General features: G+C 27.5%; 1 protein-coding gene across 1 annotated transcript in view; it reads left to right on the forward strand.

Annotated features, from left to right (window-relative positions):
- The first annotated feature begins 11,289 nt into the window (after nt 1-11,289).
- LOC105620831 (kinesin light chain) overlaps nt 11,290-16,108 on the forward strand; it is a 9,958-nt gene continuing 5,139 nt past the window's right edge. The window contains exons 1-4 of the mRNA XM_012202307.1: nt 11,290-11,375; nt 11,812-12,178; nt 14,402-14,567; nt 14,842-15,557. Coding sequence (XP_012057697.1) covers nt 11,290-11,375; nt 11,812-12,178; nt 14,402-14,567; nt 14,842-15,557 — 1,335 coding nt within the window. The remainder of the gene's footprint in view (nt 11,376-11,811; nt 12,179-14,401; nt 14,568-14,841; nt 15,558-16,108) is intronic.

Genomic DNA, 16,108 nt, shown 5'->3' on the forward strand with positions numbered 1-16,108 from the left:
TATATATATATATATATATATATATATATATATATATATATACATATATATTATTTTTTTCATATTTATAATATACATATACATATAGTTATAGTTTTAATATATCTGGAAAAAATTAATTTGACAAATGTCTATGCTTGTAAACGTTATTTATTACATTTACTTTGGCTCTGCTAGCGCTTAGCAAATTATTAATGATGAATCACACTGTTACATAATTATTATTTATTTATCTCATTGAGATAGAAAAAAAGGATAATCGTTAATAAACACTTTTTAGCGAAACAAAATATGATGAAACAGTGCACAATCTTCTTAAAAGCTTTGACTAAAATATCAAAATTGAATTTAAAGAATGTATTATCTTTTTTCATTCGTTTTCATTATTATATAAAAAATCCCGTAAATTCTTGTGTAAATCTAACAAAAATTGATTTTTTTCTTATTCCTTATTGTTATATGTGCTCATTCAAATTTGATTGCTTCAATTGAAGAACAAAATAATTGAAAGCACTTAAAAAAGTGCGTGAGCATCCAAAACAAAGTATATATGTATGTACATACATACATGTGATTATAGTTTATTTTTTGTAATTAAATTTTTTGTATTTTTCTAATCTCTTCTCTTTTTCCCCTCTAACGTCCAGCGTTTCAAATTGATTGCAAAAATAATATAATTCAAATACAAAGAACAAGTAGACACAAAGAATTTGCAAATATAAAAAACGGGCTTTAAAAGGCATGAAAGTTGCGAGATCGAGTAATCGCATCATGAGAATCAGCCCGTTTGTTCGTGAGTGCAGTCTGCGCAGCGGAGGTCGCTGCAATCGCGATTTTATGCTCCAACAGAATTATCGCGCGATAATTCCGTATTATAATTTATCGCGTTTCCTAAAGCATCGTTCCGTCCGAATTCTCGAGTGTTGCGTTTCCGCGCTCTTTTCAGCAGCCGATCGATTCGGCATTCTTGCTCTAAACTCGTCCTTGCTGGATATGTAATGCTGCGTGTCGTAGTCTGCGCCCGAACCTCGCCATCTTTGTCTGTCATCGTCGTCGTCGCCGCCGCCGCGAGAACGGTCTCGCAGAACGTGGTCCGGATGCTCGCGGACCATCGTAGTATTTTCGTCGCGTAGGAACTATCGTGAGTTTCTCCGTTCCAAATCGCAGACGTTTCAAGATCGATTCTGCGTGAAGATATCGCGGTTTCTTTTTCTCGTGCTTCTTCGACGTGTCGTTTGATCCGCGAGAGAAACGGAGAGGCTGGACTCTCCTTCAGCGAGGAACTTTCGCAGGATCTTTCAAGGACGTCCGGGACGTCCCAAGGATTTCTTCGGGGCATCCTTTCGCTAGTGGGATGCTACATTGAAGCGAGCGGTGGCAACCTTATTTGGACCATTCGCAGGAGTAAGTACGAATTGTGTTGAATTCTAAATTGTATCGCACAAGAGTTTAATCAGCTGGTACAAGACGCTGCTAGATAACAGACGACGCGATTCAATTTGTCGACGAATGGTTTAAAATAAACAATTAAAAAGATATATAAGAACTGTTTCTATCTAATTATTAAATAAATAAACAGATATTGTAGTGTATAATTTTTAAGAATAAGAATACGTTCTGTGTTTTGATATGAGAAAAATAATTATGCATCAATTGTCGTAAAAGAGGATTTTTCATATTGAAAGTATTTTAAAATGGGAACCTATATTTTTACATGATTTATTTTTGTATACTATAATCTGGGGATTTTAGGTAACTTTTAGGAAAGTGTCCCTTCCGATGAATATTTTGCAGTTTCTCTGATATTAATTAGTTCTGATTAATATTGATAAAAAAACTACGTCTCTCTTGGCAATTCGCAGGTATAACAGAGAAATTAATCGGCTTAATTTATTTCCGCCGAAAGCAGTAATCGCGGAAGCAGAACAGAAGGTTAGCGACCATGACGTTGATCATCACTGTTTTCGACTACCTTTTCATTATATTTTAAGCAATGTAAAAGTTGCAGAATGTATGACAAAATTTATTAAATTGAAAAATTAAAAATTAATTGATCCTTCTTTGAAAAGTTAATAAAATAAGTGTAACAATACGTAAATAATGAAAATAAGCGTATGTGCGCTAATTCTTGTGAATGGAAAACAAATATAAAATAAAAAATCTCTGTAAAATAAAATGTTTATCTTATTTTTTAGATTTATTTCATTTTTTAGAAGTTTGATAAAAATATTACGAAGGTCTTCAAATATAAAAATTAAAATATTCAATTGTACATATGTACGAATTTTTTTTATAATATTAGTTTAATGTAAAAATACTAATAGCGACAATAATTTAATTTTTATTTCTATATATATATTACTATTTATACATCTACATTTTCTACTTCTTATCTCAATTATAACATTTAATAATCAATTGTAAGGAAATCATTAAAATTAATTGATATTAGATTCACAAATTATTAGTGAGACGATATATTAAAACTTTTTAAAATTATTTATAGTAATAATATGAATTTATTTCTCATTAGATAATTTGAAAATAAATATGAATATTTTTATTGGAAAACATTTAATTTCTTTGATAAAACAAAATTTTCTTAATTGATATTTGCAATTAATAACGAGCATGTCAATAAATTTTTTTTTAATTTATTAAACGATTAAATGTCAAACAATTTTATTACGTGATCCAGCCAATTAATTTTTTTAAAAAATGAAATTTTATTAACAGATAATTATCAGTGATTATGGATATATGATTTTACTAAATACAAATGTTTTTATTTATTTATTAGAACTTAATAATACTTTAGAAAAGCCTTTTTATCGATTATCGTGAAATTATTTCGCTATACAATTCTAAAATCCTTTCTCGTCAGTTCCGAGTGAAACTTAATAAGACTTTTCCTTTCTCCTCATTATTATAGTTGTTTTACTGTTATTTTTATTATGCATTTTAATTTTTAATTATTATATATTTCATATATTACTCTAAGATCGTGCTGTATTTATGAAGTAATTTCGTTCGTAATAACAGTTTAGTACGTTATTTTAAATTATGAATTTATACGTATATATGTATATTTGAGATATCATACATTGAAGAATATTACATGATATTTTTTATTTTATTTATATAAAATATAATATACAGGGTGTCCCATAAGTTTTGGCCAATCGCTTATGTGTAGATAGAGCGAACTAAACCTAGTCGAAAAATCTTCTACCATTTTGCAATTTTCGCAATAGTTAACAAGATATTAATTACTAAAGATATTAAAATCATTAAATATTGATCTTTAATAATTTTTTATTCAAATATAATATCAACTTTACAGAAAAAACAGCAAGACAAAAGTTGCTTATTTTCTTCTCATAAAGTTCTGAGAATTTTTTAAAAATTTTTATACCATATTTTCTCATGTTGATAAAAATAAGAAAATGCAGTACTGAAAAGTTAATAAAAAATTCTGAAAAAAATTCTTAAAGTTTTATGAAAAGAAAATAAATGATTTTTGTCTCTTGCAGTTTTTTTGTAAAGTTGACAGTATTTAAGTAAAAAATTATTCAAAACCAATATTTGGCACTTTTCAGTAATCAATATCTTGTTAACTATTGCGAGAAAATTGCAGAATGCTAGAGAACTTCTCGACTCAGTTTAGTCCACTCTATTTATACATAAGCGATTGGCCAAAACTTACGGGATATCCTATATAATTATCATTAAATATATATATATATATATATATATTATTTGCATGGAGAATATAAAAATTAATATTGAATATTAATGTTCTCCATAAAATATATAACTAATATAATAAATATTAGTTATATTTATATAACTAATAAAATATATAACTAATATAAAAGAATATACATATAAATTGATGATTAGACAGATATATTGGATAATTATATTATTATATTAAATAATGATTGATATATATTTACATATCTAAAATAATCTGATATGTTTGGTTATCATCATTAGAACAATTACGATACAATATGGGTGAGTTATAAATGTTTATTTATATTTCAAATTATCCATTTAAAGCTCGAATGCAGCCTTATATTATTAAATTTATATTTATGGTTATATAATAATAATTATTATTGTTTGATATTATTTAATGTTAATTATCATTTTATAAAACTCTAATATTAAAAAATTTATTCAGAAAGTATTATGTTTGTCAATGGTCTCGAAATTAGATATCTCTAGTTTTTAAGGAGAAAAGACTAAAGAAATCAGCATCTCTTATCGTCAAATGTTTTTAATCATCAAATGTTTTTGTATCTCATTGAGTTTTTGTATCAATTGAAAAATGATTTTCTTCACTGTATATTACACTATATATTACACTATATTTTACACTATATATTATATACTATTTATTGCGAAAAATATTATTAGAGTTTTAATGATTGAATTCACTTGATCGAAAATATCCAATCTGTTGTTCTATATTTTGTTACAGTATTTTATTAATTTTGTATTTTATTCTTTTAATTATTCATTATACTATTATTACGAATATCTGTTGAAACGTTATAAAATATAATGATAATTCTGATTAGTATATTAATTAGTATATTGAAATTATATGGGAAATGCAAAAAATATATGATAGAACATTAATAAAACAGTAAGTTTTTATTTTTGGACATTGATGTGATTGATCTTTCGATTAATTATTTAATTAATTATTTAATTAAAGTTACATTATCGAAAAAAATGTAAGGAATGGGTTTAAAATTATACATTATTGTTATGCAAATGTTTTTTCACATTTGATGATTTTTTTTTATAGAAATCTGATATGAAATTTCCGTGAGAAAAAAAGAACAATATTTTTGCATAGCTCTATGCATACAAACACTACAATATTCGATAATAGTGCATTATTGGCTCAGTAGTCTGTCGTCATCTCATGAGTCATCGAATGCCAGTCATAGCTGTATTCTCTAGTAGTCTGGGATTGCAGAAACAGATTGCGTGGAACTTTCTTACCGCTCCACAAATCTTGAGGTTTGCCCTGTTTTGCTTTGCATTTGTGCGAAAAATTTTAAAATAAATTTTACATATCAAGTATTAAAAATTTTCATTAATAACACGTCATTTATATCTAAATTTTTGTTATCAATTGTTGACATTTATTGTATTAACAATTAATATATTATTAAGAAATAATGTAAGACAAATTCTTTGATGAAAATAATCAATTATGATCTGCTTTAATATAATTAGATAATATGACAATTAATAAAATGTTCAAGAATGAATATGTTACTATTATATATGACCAAAAATATTTTATTTGATTTTCGTTCATTTTTACTAATTAAATTAAACTCGGGTTAATTTACTTTTTATCTTTTTCTAATGTCCGTTTCTACCAATATAGATTAACTTTTTCCGATTTAATTCAGTCTTTACCCTTTTCTAATTCTTAGAACTGGAAAACGATAAAAAAGTAAGTTAAAGATTAAAATTAATCTATATTGATATAGAAACAGATATTCTTAGAATTAAAAGAAGATAAAAAATACAAGTTAAATTGAGATTAAAGTATCTGTGATAGAAATGAACATTTAAGATTGCACATAAATCTTACTTGCATTCCGACTGCGGTCTTACAGGGATACGATTTGTGCAACCCAGCGTGTATACTCTATGCGGAAGAGCATTGTAGCGCAGGCGTTGTGCATTTTCCATCCCCACTGACGCTTTGCACCTTTTCCGAGGTAGGGATGAGGTTGCTACGGGGGTGGAGGTCTTCAGTGAGAGACTAAACGTGATATCGCACGGTACGATCACCGTAGCGATCGAAAGTACAGTGTACATACACCCTCTTTCCCTTCCCTGTAGACGCAACACGCATATTTATGTATATACGCGACGCATTTGTATACGATCTATATTTTTGTACCAACAATAATATAATTAGATGACTTTTTGTATCCTGAAATACGTCCAACTGACAAAATCATTGTGTATATATACACATACATGGTGCATGAAAAGTGATAGAATCGGCAGAGTCCACCGTTACCGATGGGTAGGACGGATATGTCAAAAACGCTCAATGCTTATAGAATGTAAGTAGACATAAAAAATTTATAATATCCTCTTCTTCTTTTTTTTAAATAATTTTTCCATAATTTCTCTATGATTACTTGGAGTGACAAAGTGGCTCATTTATAATATTACAATCATGTCGAATAACGAGTGTATTTTTGAAGAGAAAAAAACGTTGGAAGCCATAATATAGATTTCTTTTTGTCCATGCTTGTATAAGCAATTTTCCAAACTCCATACTGCCATAATTTATACATCTGTTTTAACAACATTATCTACATTTTATCTCTCTTCGTTCTGTAGAGATCCACGCATCTATTTCATATTAAGTAAACATAAAAAACATAACAGAAGCAGACAAATTTATTATTATATTAAATATGGGATTAGCAAAATTGCTATAGTGATTATGGTTGTATGGAAGATAGCTTCTGTGGCGAATTCGACAGTGAGAGCTGAACGTTTTCAAAATTAGGCTTGACTCTTTGTCAGGTTCAATGATAAGACTCATTCATATTCGATTGTCATGTAACGTACTTAGAAATTGCACCAATTGTCGTCGGTGCCAAGCATCGATCGGCGGTTCGCATGGCGCCGCGACGTTATCGCTCATCTGCAATAGTTCAGAGCGCAATACTGATATATGAAATTTCCGGAAACATCTTCGAAAATTATATCTTACTGTTATGAAAAAATTCTTATTAATATTAATGCACACATGTACATACATGTACACATACACTGTTTATTTAATTTTTAAATCTTAAAATGTCGATCAATATTATATAGATTTTTGTTGAAAATATATTTTGCTTTGGTGCTATATAATTCCATATGATAATTCGGTTTCCAACAATTAATTGATACTAAAATTCATCTGAGTCTAGGTTTTTTTTTAAAGATTAGAAAGGTATAATGTTAATATTAATTGATCAATGTTGTTTTGTTACAAGTTTCTATCTATAAACATATAAATAAAAGTTTTGTTACAATTAAAATTTTGTCAGATTTATTTTAGATTACATTCAAAGAGATATAAATGTTTCAATATGTATGTATATTATGTTTTTAGCATTTCTAAATTGTCATACATTAAATTAATCAGTATTGCTAGAAAAATTAGCTCGTGTTAATTATAGTTCATCTAATTTGTCTCTTGTTATATAATAAAAATTTAGAATTTTATATTAATATTAATTAATATCAGTGATTACAACTTACTTTCCACTTTCCATTACTTTCAACTTTGATTTTTGAGTGATAACATTTTCTTTATCTTTCAATGTTATTTTTCAAATATTATTTTTTTATTTATCTACTATCGGCTCTTAAATGTTTGCTTGTATTTGATTTTTGTAATTTGATAATACTTCTGGAAAATAAAAATTATTTCAATTCATAATGAGCGTTACTACACTCGTTATTACACTCTAGTATTGAATTTCTCAGTCTATTGCGTGTTAACATGAACACGTAATGTAGTTTTGATATTTTTCCTATGAAATAAACTGTTTCGAAGAACGATGGCATGTAAAGATTAATTCCAAATTAATTTGAAAATGGTAAGATAATGGTAAGTCATTGTTACAAACTAGTCTGAAAGTATATTAAATTGAGCACAACGTTCTTTCTGCGATACTGCAATAATAAAACGAAAGAATAAATTCGATTAGCATTTTATGAGTGCAATAGTCGCACGTTAATTAGACTCAAGTGATTTTTTCCCATTTTTTCCATATTTTTTTTTAAAGAAAAACGAAATTTTATATTATTTAGTTCTTAAGTTTTATAAATTTGATTTTTATCTTTAGTCCATTTTATGATCTTTAATTTATGTCAGAATTCAGGATAAAATTCTGTTTATTACTTTATTTGTATATCATCAAACATTTGAAAAATTATAATATGAAAAACAATTAAAGAGTCAAAATATATTTATATGTATGTATAAATACAAAAGTACACAAATACATCAAAATATACATACGCAACATATAAAAATATAAATAGAATTAACAGTTTTATTCCGAAAATTGATGTAAATTATAGATCATCTTAAGTGGATTTCATCTGTATGTACTTATTTTTATATATATTATATTTTAGTATATACTGAATTTGCAGCTTAAAATTAGATTGGATTATGTAATTTAATCTATCTTTTATCCTTTTATGTTCATATTTATATTCTTATTCTTTCTTTCTATTCTTTCTACATTCTTTATTACTGTAGTCATTGATCTTATCACGCTATTCTTCCTTTTTTTATTTATTGATCTTTTTTTTATTCTATAACTTCTGATAATTTTCAATGACCCTGAGGTGCTTTATATACATTGAACATTCTTATAAATTATAATTATCTTTGTATATTTACTTTTTTAAAATAATGAATAATTCAATTAATTTTCCATCGATTAAAATTTTCCATACTTGCGATAAAAAGTATAACTTAAAAAAAAATACACATTTTTATATTTTTTAATTGCCCTTTAGCTATTTAATTATAATTGCTATAAATTAGAAATAATTGTATATTCACATAAACTTGTCGATGCGATTTTTTATTTATAATATTAAAATAAGGTTAACATGTTATGAATATATTATATACAGCGTGTAAATGTAAAAGATGGTTAGATAGCAGAAAACTGTTTAGAGCGTATAGCAACTATAAAGAAAATGATTATGTACAAGTAAATAATTTTATTCACTTTTTCAACTTTCCACTCCTTACTAGCCTATCCTACATAATTTGTCATAGAATATTTTTTAAGTTGTTTCTAAAGGTTTGAATTATGAATTATTGTTAATTTCTTCTTTGTATGTTTTAATTTATGGTTATGCATCAGTTGGCCGATTAATCCAGAGATATAAATTCAAGGCAAATTATTTAAGTCTCTCTCTCTTGGTCTCTCTCTCTCCATCTTTTATTGCCACCATTTTGAATGGTTAATGGTCGTATTGATCACAACTGATTGAATAGCGGAAGTATTGAGATCAGACAAATGATCTTATTGTGAAGTCACCAGATCTGTTTTACTGATCTTAGATTGTTGGGGGAGGGTTTATGAGTGCATGAAAATTTAACTTCGTCTGAACTGAGAACAGTAGTTAAGATATAATTGTCACGTATCACATTTGAATTGATGTATCTGTTTGATTAGAATGCTTCTTATCTAATAAATGTTCATTCCAATAAATATATTTAAGATAGTTTTCCAAATGGACGGATAGTTCAATCAACAAATCGACAATAAATGGCAAATTGATTAAAGCTATAAAGATATTGCACGATTGAAAAGACTGTTTAATTAGTTTTTTATAGTCTTACATCGAAATACCAAATTCGAAAGCATTGTCTAATAATACACATCATATATGTGCAATATCGATTACAATGAAGTATTTCACAATTGATCTTCAGAAAAAGGTGGTCTCTCTTGGCCAGTATCGATTATGCAGCAGCGACGCGATCGTTCCTCTTCACCATCGAATTTCTAGTCGCGCTACGATTCTACAGGCTGATTCATAAAAAATATCGTAATAAGAGAATTCAATTATTTTATGTAATTTAAGAGAAATTTTAAACAGAACATTTTACATGAAGTCTTGATATTTAATTATATAATTGAAGTAACATTAGAAAGAGAAGAGAGATATTTGATATTTCAATTATTACATTGAAAAATTTAAGCGAAATTTCTTGGTATTATAGAGCGATTCATAAAACTGTGACTATCAGAATTCGAATTTTGAGAAGATTTAAAATTATAAGTTTTGGATAATCAACGAGAGATTTTTAACAACTGCGAAGCTATGAAATATGTTTAAATTGATGCTTATATTTAGTTTCTGTCTTTCTAGCGTTATTTATATAAAATTTTAAACATTCTTTTATCTAAATTTTCTATATATTGATATGATATACTATTGATTAGTTGGAAGTGCATTCTATATTGATATTTTAAAACTTATTTTAAAACTTATTTTCTACATTTTTAATTTATTTTACATTTTATTTTGTTTATTGAACATTTATTGTGACATTATAATTGTAACATATTCATATAAAAAAATTGCATTTTGTTTTACATAAATATTTTGTACGTCACAAAGTTAAGCGTTTCTTCAGAATTACAAAATGATCTGTTATTAGCTGATATCTTTGCAACATTAAGATTTTTATCATAGCCTTTCTATATTTCTGCAAATTTCTTTTTCTTTTATCTTTTTTTCAATAATGTTATACATATTTTTCATTTTAAATATAGAACATGGTATAGGAGAAGCGAAAAGAAAGAAATGCCATTGTCTGTAATTTCATTAATGGAATTTATCATGTTTTTTTTGTCCTTTACTGTTATTTATACATATACATATATTTGTATTGTTTTTCTTAATATTTAATATTTATTATTAAGAAAAACAATATAAATATTTAATATTCTTAATATTTACATTTATATACAATTTTATATTTTTTATATAATTTTTAATTTTATCCATTATTATTATACATACATTTAATTTTTAATTTTATACAATTATATATTTATTCAAATGTCGAAAGCTGAATAGTTAGAAATAAGAAATACTGAAATAAGAAAGAACACAATTAGAGAATAATCTATAATATAATCGCAGTTAATTTTTATAATTGTTAAATAATATTTTATTTTGCACTATTCTAATTTATCCAATAATATTATATTCTGTTTTACATTCCGCAATTCTTTTTACATATATTTTGTTTTTAAATTAAAAATTTTGATGGTTTTGAAATATTAATTTTAATAAAAATCTTGTCTTTTTACTATTTGAATAAGTAAAATTTTTATTGCATAATGTTGTATATAAATAAAATATATCATATGACGTTTAAAGTCTGTCTTGCAGAACTTTGAATTAAAAAAATTTTATTTAAAATATTGTTTTTAATTTTTGGTTTTATTATATTTTATATTTTCTTATTATAATTTGTATTTTATTCTATGATATGATATTTTGACTTTATGATTATATGATTCTATAATAAATTCTATTGTATATTGCAATTTGGAAAAATAAAATCTTTGTTGAATGGCAACTTTGTTGAATGATGTAAGAGAGAGTAATATATTGAGATATGTCTCCGAATGAATCGCTCTGTATATGTACCCGATTCTGTCAGAATCGCGAGAGCGCCGCGGTACCGCGATGCGCCGGCGTCAAAATATTGAGCCGACAGTATCGCGCGTTAAACCAGCACGTAGACAGCTTCAACGCGGCCCTGAAGACATGGGGTAAGTCCTCTTTCTTCGTCCTCGTCTTTCGTTTTACTCGCGACTTACCCCGATCGAGTGTCGATTGCGTGCTCGAGTTATCATTGTAACGATTCTCCTGCCTTCGAGATTTTATGAGACCTCGCACTTTCGGTCTTCCTTCTCTGCGGCGGAAGCGCCTTGGCGCTCGTCAGCCATTTTGCAAAAATATAATAATGTGTATATGAATATTTGATATTTTATAAGGTATACACCTAAATGCGTAGGATGAAATATTTTATTGACATTCTTTTATAAAAACTAATTGCTATTTATTTTTTAAAACACAAAAATTAACTGTTTATATTTGTATCATATTGACTATTTATATTTTTCAACAGAACATTTATACATTTTCTATAGAAAAAGAAAAATCTTTTTGCAAATATAAATTTCCCTTCTTTGTTTCTATTTTCAGTAAAAAAATTGAGAACATAGGCAGAATGACGGCGATGACGCAGGAGGAAATTGTGGCTGGAGCACGGACCGTTGCACAAGGTCTGGAGGCTCTCCGAGTCGAACACGGTGGTCTACTACAAGGCCTGCAGTCTCAGGACGCACCTGCTGCTCGAGACAAGGCTAGTCTGCTTTCTAAAATCATCGAGATGATCGACCTGGGCCTAGGCGAAGCGCAAGTGATGCAAGCGTTAGCGAGTCATCTACAGATGGTGGAAGCAGAAAAGCAAAAACTAAGGACGCAGGTGAAGAGGCTGTGCCAGGAAAACGCTTGGCTTAGGGACGAGCTAGCCGGCACACAACAGAAGTTGCAAGCGAGTGAGCAAGCTGTAAGTTACTTTTAACGTTATTAATCCTAATTCATTAATGTAATGATTTTATTAAGTGAAAATTGACTGATGAGATTAAACACACATAAGTGAAAAATGCCATATTCGTCAAGACGGTTTTTCATGCCTAATATTTCTTATGAATTTAATTGTGAATTTAATCTTAAAACACAGTTTCTAAACTAAAGCTGGAGTCGTAATATCACAAATTAATTGACAAGCAATCTAATGTTATTGATGCAAATAACCATTTTAGAAAACTGTTAATAATTTGATGCTAATATTAATTTAACGCTGCACATTTAATATTATATGTCTGCAAACAGCCAAAACTGCTATAGCAGCTTCAGCACATGAAAATAAGTCGAAAATATTTAATAAACTTGAATCCGATTCCGAACAATTTCGAAGTTATGGGATATTAACATTATAATTTGATGTTAAGATTTTTCTCAATAAATTACTTAGTTTTCAAAATATTTATTAACATTAAATTATTAACAGCTTTCTAAAATGCTTATTTGCATCAAGAATATTAAATTGTTTGTCAATTAATTTATAATATTACTATTACTTCGGTTTAGGATTGTATTTTAAGACCGACAGATAATCAACGCATAGTTTATGTAAATTGGAAATTGTATAAATTCACAAGAAATATTGTTAGGCACGAAAAATTGTCTTGATCGGATATGATATTTTTGTTTATATATGATAATGATTTTATGTGGATGTATGTATAATAAAAATAATTTAAATTGAGATTTTAAGAATTTTTTTTCATAAATTTTAGCGTTTTAATCTTATTTTTAATAGTATTATTATTAATAGTATTATTAGCCTCAAATATATATAAATATGTTAAAAACATTAATGTTTTCCACAAAAAACTTCAATTTGTTTGAAATTTAATTCGGAATACAATTAAATATATTTTGATATTTTTTTCTTCAACTTGTAAAAAAAAATTTGTAAATTATTTCATATACCTTTTATCTAAATCTTGAAATTTCACAGTATTTAAATAGAGAATAAAATATATTTGTTTAATGAAATACTTTTATAGAATTTATTCCATTTTTCGAACACTTTTCAAAAATTTATGTGATGAAAACATGCGAAGAGTGTTTAAACTTGAATTGAGCATTTATAATTACCATGCTTGATGATGACATTCAACGCGTTGATGCCACTGCGGTATTCAATCGCAGGCCGTCACTTATAAGTCAAACAAAAATGACCCACGATAACAAATCGTTTCAAACAAAGCACATAACAATCCCCTTTTAAGGGAAACAAATCAATAAATAAATCAATAAATTGGAAACGTGTCGATTTGTTTATAAGCTGGATTCTTTCAAGCTCATATCAGACTATAGATGAAGATTGAGATTAGATTTAAATTTAACCAATCAGAAAAAAGAAAACGAATATCAAATTTAATGAATTTTTTTGATTAGTCAAATTTCAATTCAATCTTAATCTTATTTGTAGCCTAATGCGGCTACAGATAAGATTAAAAGAGCAGCCATGAATAAAAGAATTGCGCAGAAGGAGCGGATTTCGAAAGTAATAACGTGTTATAATCTTCTGGTTAATTCTAAACAAAGGAACTCGCTAACAAAAAGTATGCTCATTCCTTTTATCGCCCTTGCTCACGGAACGAAAGTATTTTTGCGCATTTTATTTGCAATCTTTCTTGCAACCTGCTCTACAGTTCTGCTCTAAAGTGTGCATTTGCATAAAAGTTTTGCGATATGTCGGTTGAAACTCCGTTGCTTAGCCAAATCTGAAAGTGTACCACATTGCAAAATTCTGTGGTCCTTACCTAAAATTAGTTTTATATATAATGTCTTTTATTAAAATTGATGTTATATTGTACAAACTTTTATCACTCTTAACCTTTTTAAAACCTTTTATCTCTCTCACTCATTCACTCACTATTTACCTACCATGCGTTTATTACGCTCTCGAACACTGAATAAGAAATTATTTAAATGACAGTCTTTAGTGATTAATCATAGATATCTTGTGTCTATGATTTACAAGAATTGTAAATACTTGACATTTTCGACAAACTTTTTCGCATAGAAGCAAGAAAAATTTTTAGTAATAATCATAAAAATATTAATAATTGAAAAATTTGTTTATTAATAATTTTTTTATTACAATTTGTTATTTTAATCAGTTGCAAATTTATTACATTTGCAATGTATTTCGCAGGTTGCTCAATTAGAAGAAGAAAAGAGACACTTAGATTTTATGGCCAGTATGCGACAATACGATCCGGATCCATCAACAGAAGATGAAAATGCTAAGGATCGACCAAAGGACGATCCTGTGGTGGATCTCTTTCCTGATGATGATACGGATGATCGCAACAGCAAATGTAAAATCTTTCTATCTTTGAATTATCACAAAATGTGAAATTTAAATTTTTATAAAAATAATTACTAAAATTAATAATATATACAATAATGCAAATAATTTAACAATAAGTAGAAAATTATAAACGAATAATAATAATTGCGATTTAACTAAATTTTTTAATTATAATAAAATTAAATTTTTTAATTATTACTTTTAGAAGAATTAAATGCGAAATAAAACTTCATAAATATTGCATGGCTTCTTCAACAAAGATTTTTATTATATTTTTCAAGCTATATCTCCAACTCCGCCCTCGCAGTTTGCTCAGCAAGTGAATGCTGGCTATGAGATACCGGCACGCTTGCGCACATTGCACAACCTGGTGATCCAATATGCGAGTCAAGGCCGTTATGAAGTGGCAGTTCCTCTATGTAAACAAGCTTTGGAAGATCTAGAAAAAACCTCTGGTCATGATCATCCTGACGTGGCAACTATGCTTAATATTCTCGCTCTCGTATATCGAGACCAGAACAAATATAAAGAAGCCGCGAATCTTCTGAACGACGCTCTAGCGATTCGAGAGAAGACGTTAGGTGAAAATCACCCCGCAGTAGCGGCAACGTTGAACAACCTCGCAGTGCTATATGGAAAACGAGGAAAATATAAGGAGGCTGAACCCCTATGCAAACGAGCACTAGAGATCCGTGAGAAGGTACTAGGTCGCGATCATCCGGATGTAGCAAAACAATTAAATAATCTGGCACTATTGTGTCAGAATCAAGGCAAGTACGAAGAGGTGGAGCGTTATTATCAGCGAGCACTGGAGATCTATGAGGTTAAGCTAGGACCGGATGACCCAAACGTCGCTAAAACGAAAAACAATCTAGCATCTTGTTATTTGAAACAAGGAAAATACAAGGATGCCGAGGTGTTATATAAGCAGGTGCTCACTAGAGCGCATGAGAGAGAATTTGGCGCCATCGATGGTGACAACAAACCTATTTGGCAGGTACGAAATAGTGGATCACAATATATTGAATGCCTATACAACATATTGAATGCCTATATCTATATAGAAACTGCGGACAAGAAATTTTTGAGCCAATTTTTCAAAATCTTTCCAGAAGATAAAAATGTGATAGCTCGAAGTTTCCAAAGAATCGTATAAAAAAAGAGCATGATTTTTATTTATTTTTTATTTACTGTAATTTCTTTCGAAATAATTCCTTTTAGAATAATGTAATAATTGCTTAAATATTTGTAATATGGAGATTTGTTCCTAATATATGGTGCTATTTAAAGACAAATAAAATTTCTGGAATATTTTATTTACAAATGTATCTATTTAATTTTAAATAGATACATTTGTGTAATAATTTTAAATAATTAAATAATATAATTATGAGATATATATATATATGTATATATATATATATATATATATATATATATATATATATAATATATATATATATATAATAATAAATATATATATATATTAATTAATAGTATATATAAGTAAAATAAATTAATTTATTTATAGTATATTACTTTTACTAC

The sequence above is a fragment of the Atta cephalotes genome (genome assembly GCF_000143395.1).
Source record: "Atta cephalotes unplaced genomic scaffold scaffold00030, whole genome shotgun sequence".
Lineage (NCBI taxonomy): Eukaryota > Metazoa > Arthropoda > Insecta > Hymenoptera > Formicidae > Atta > Atta cephalotes.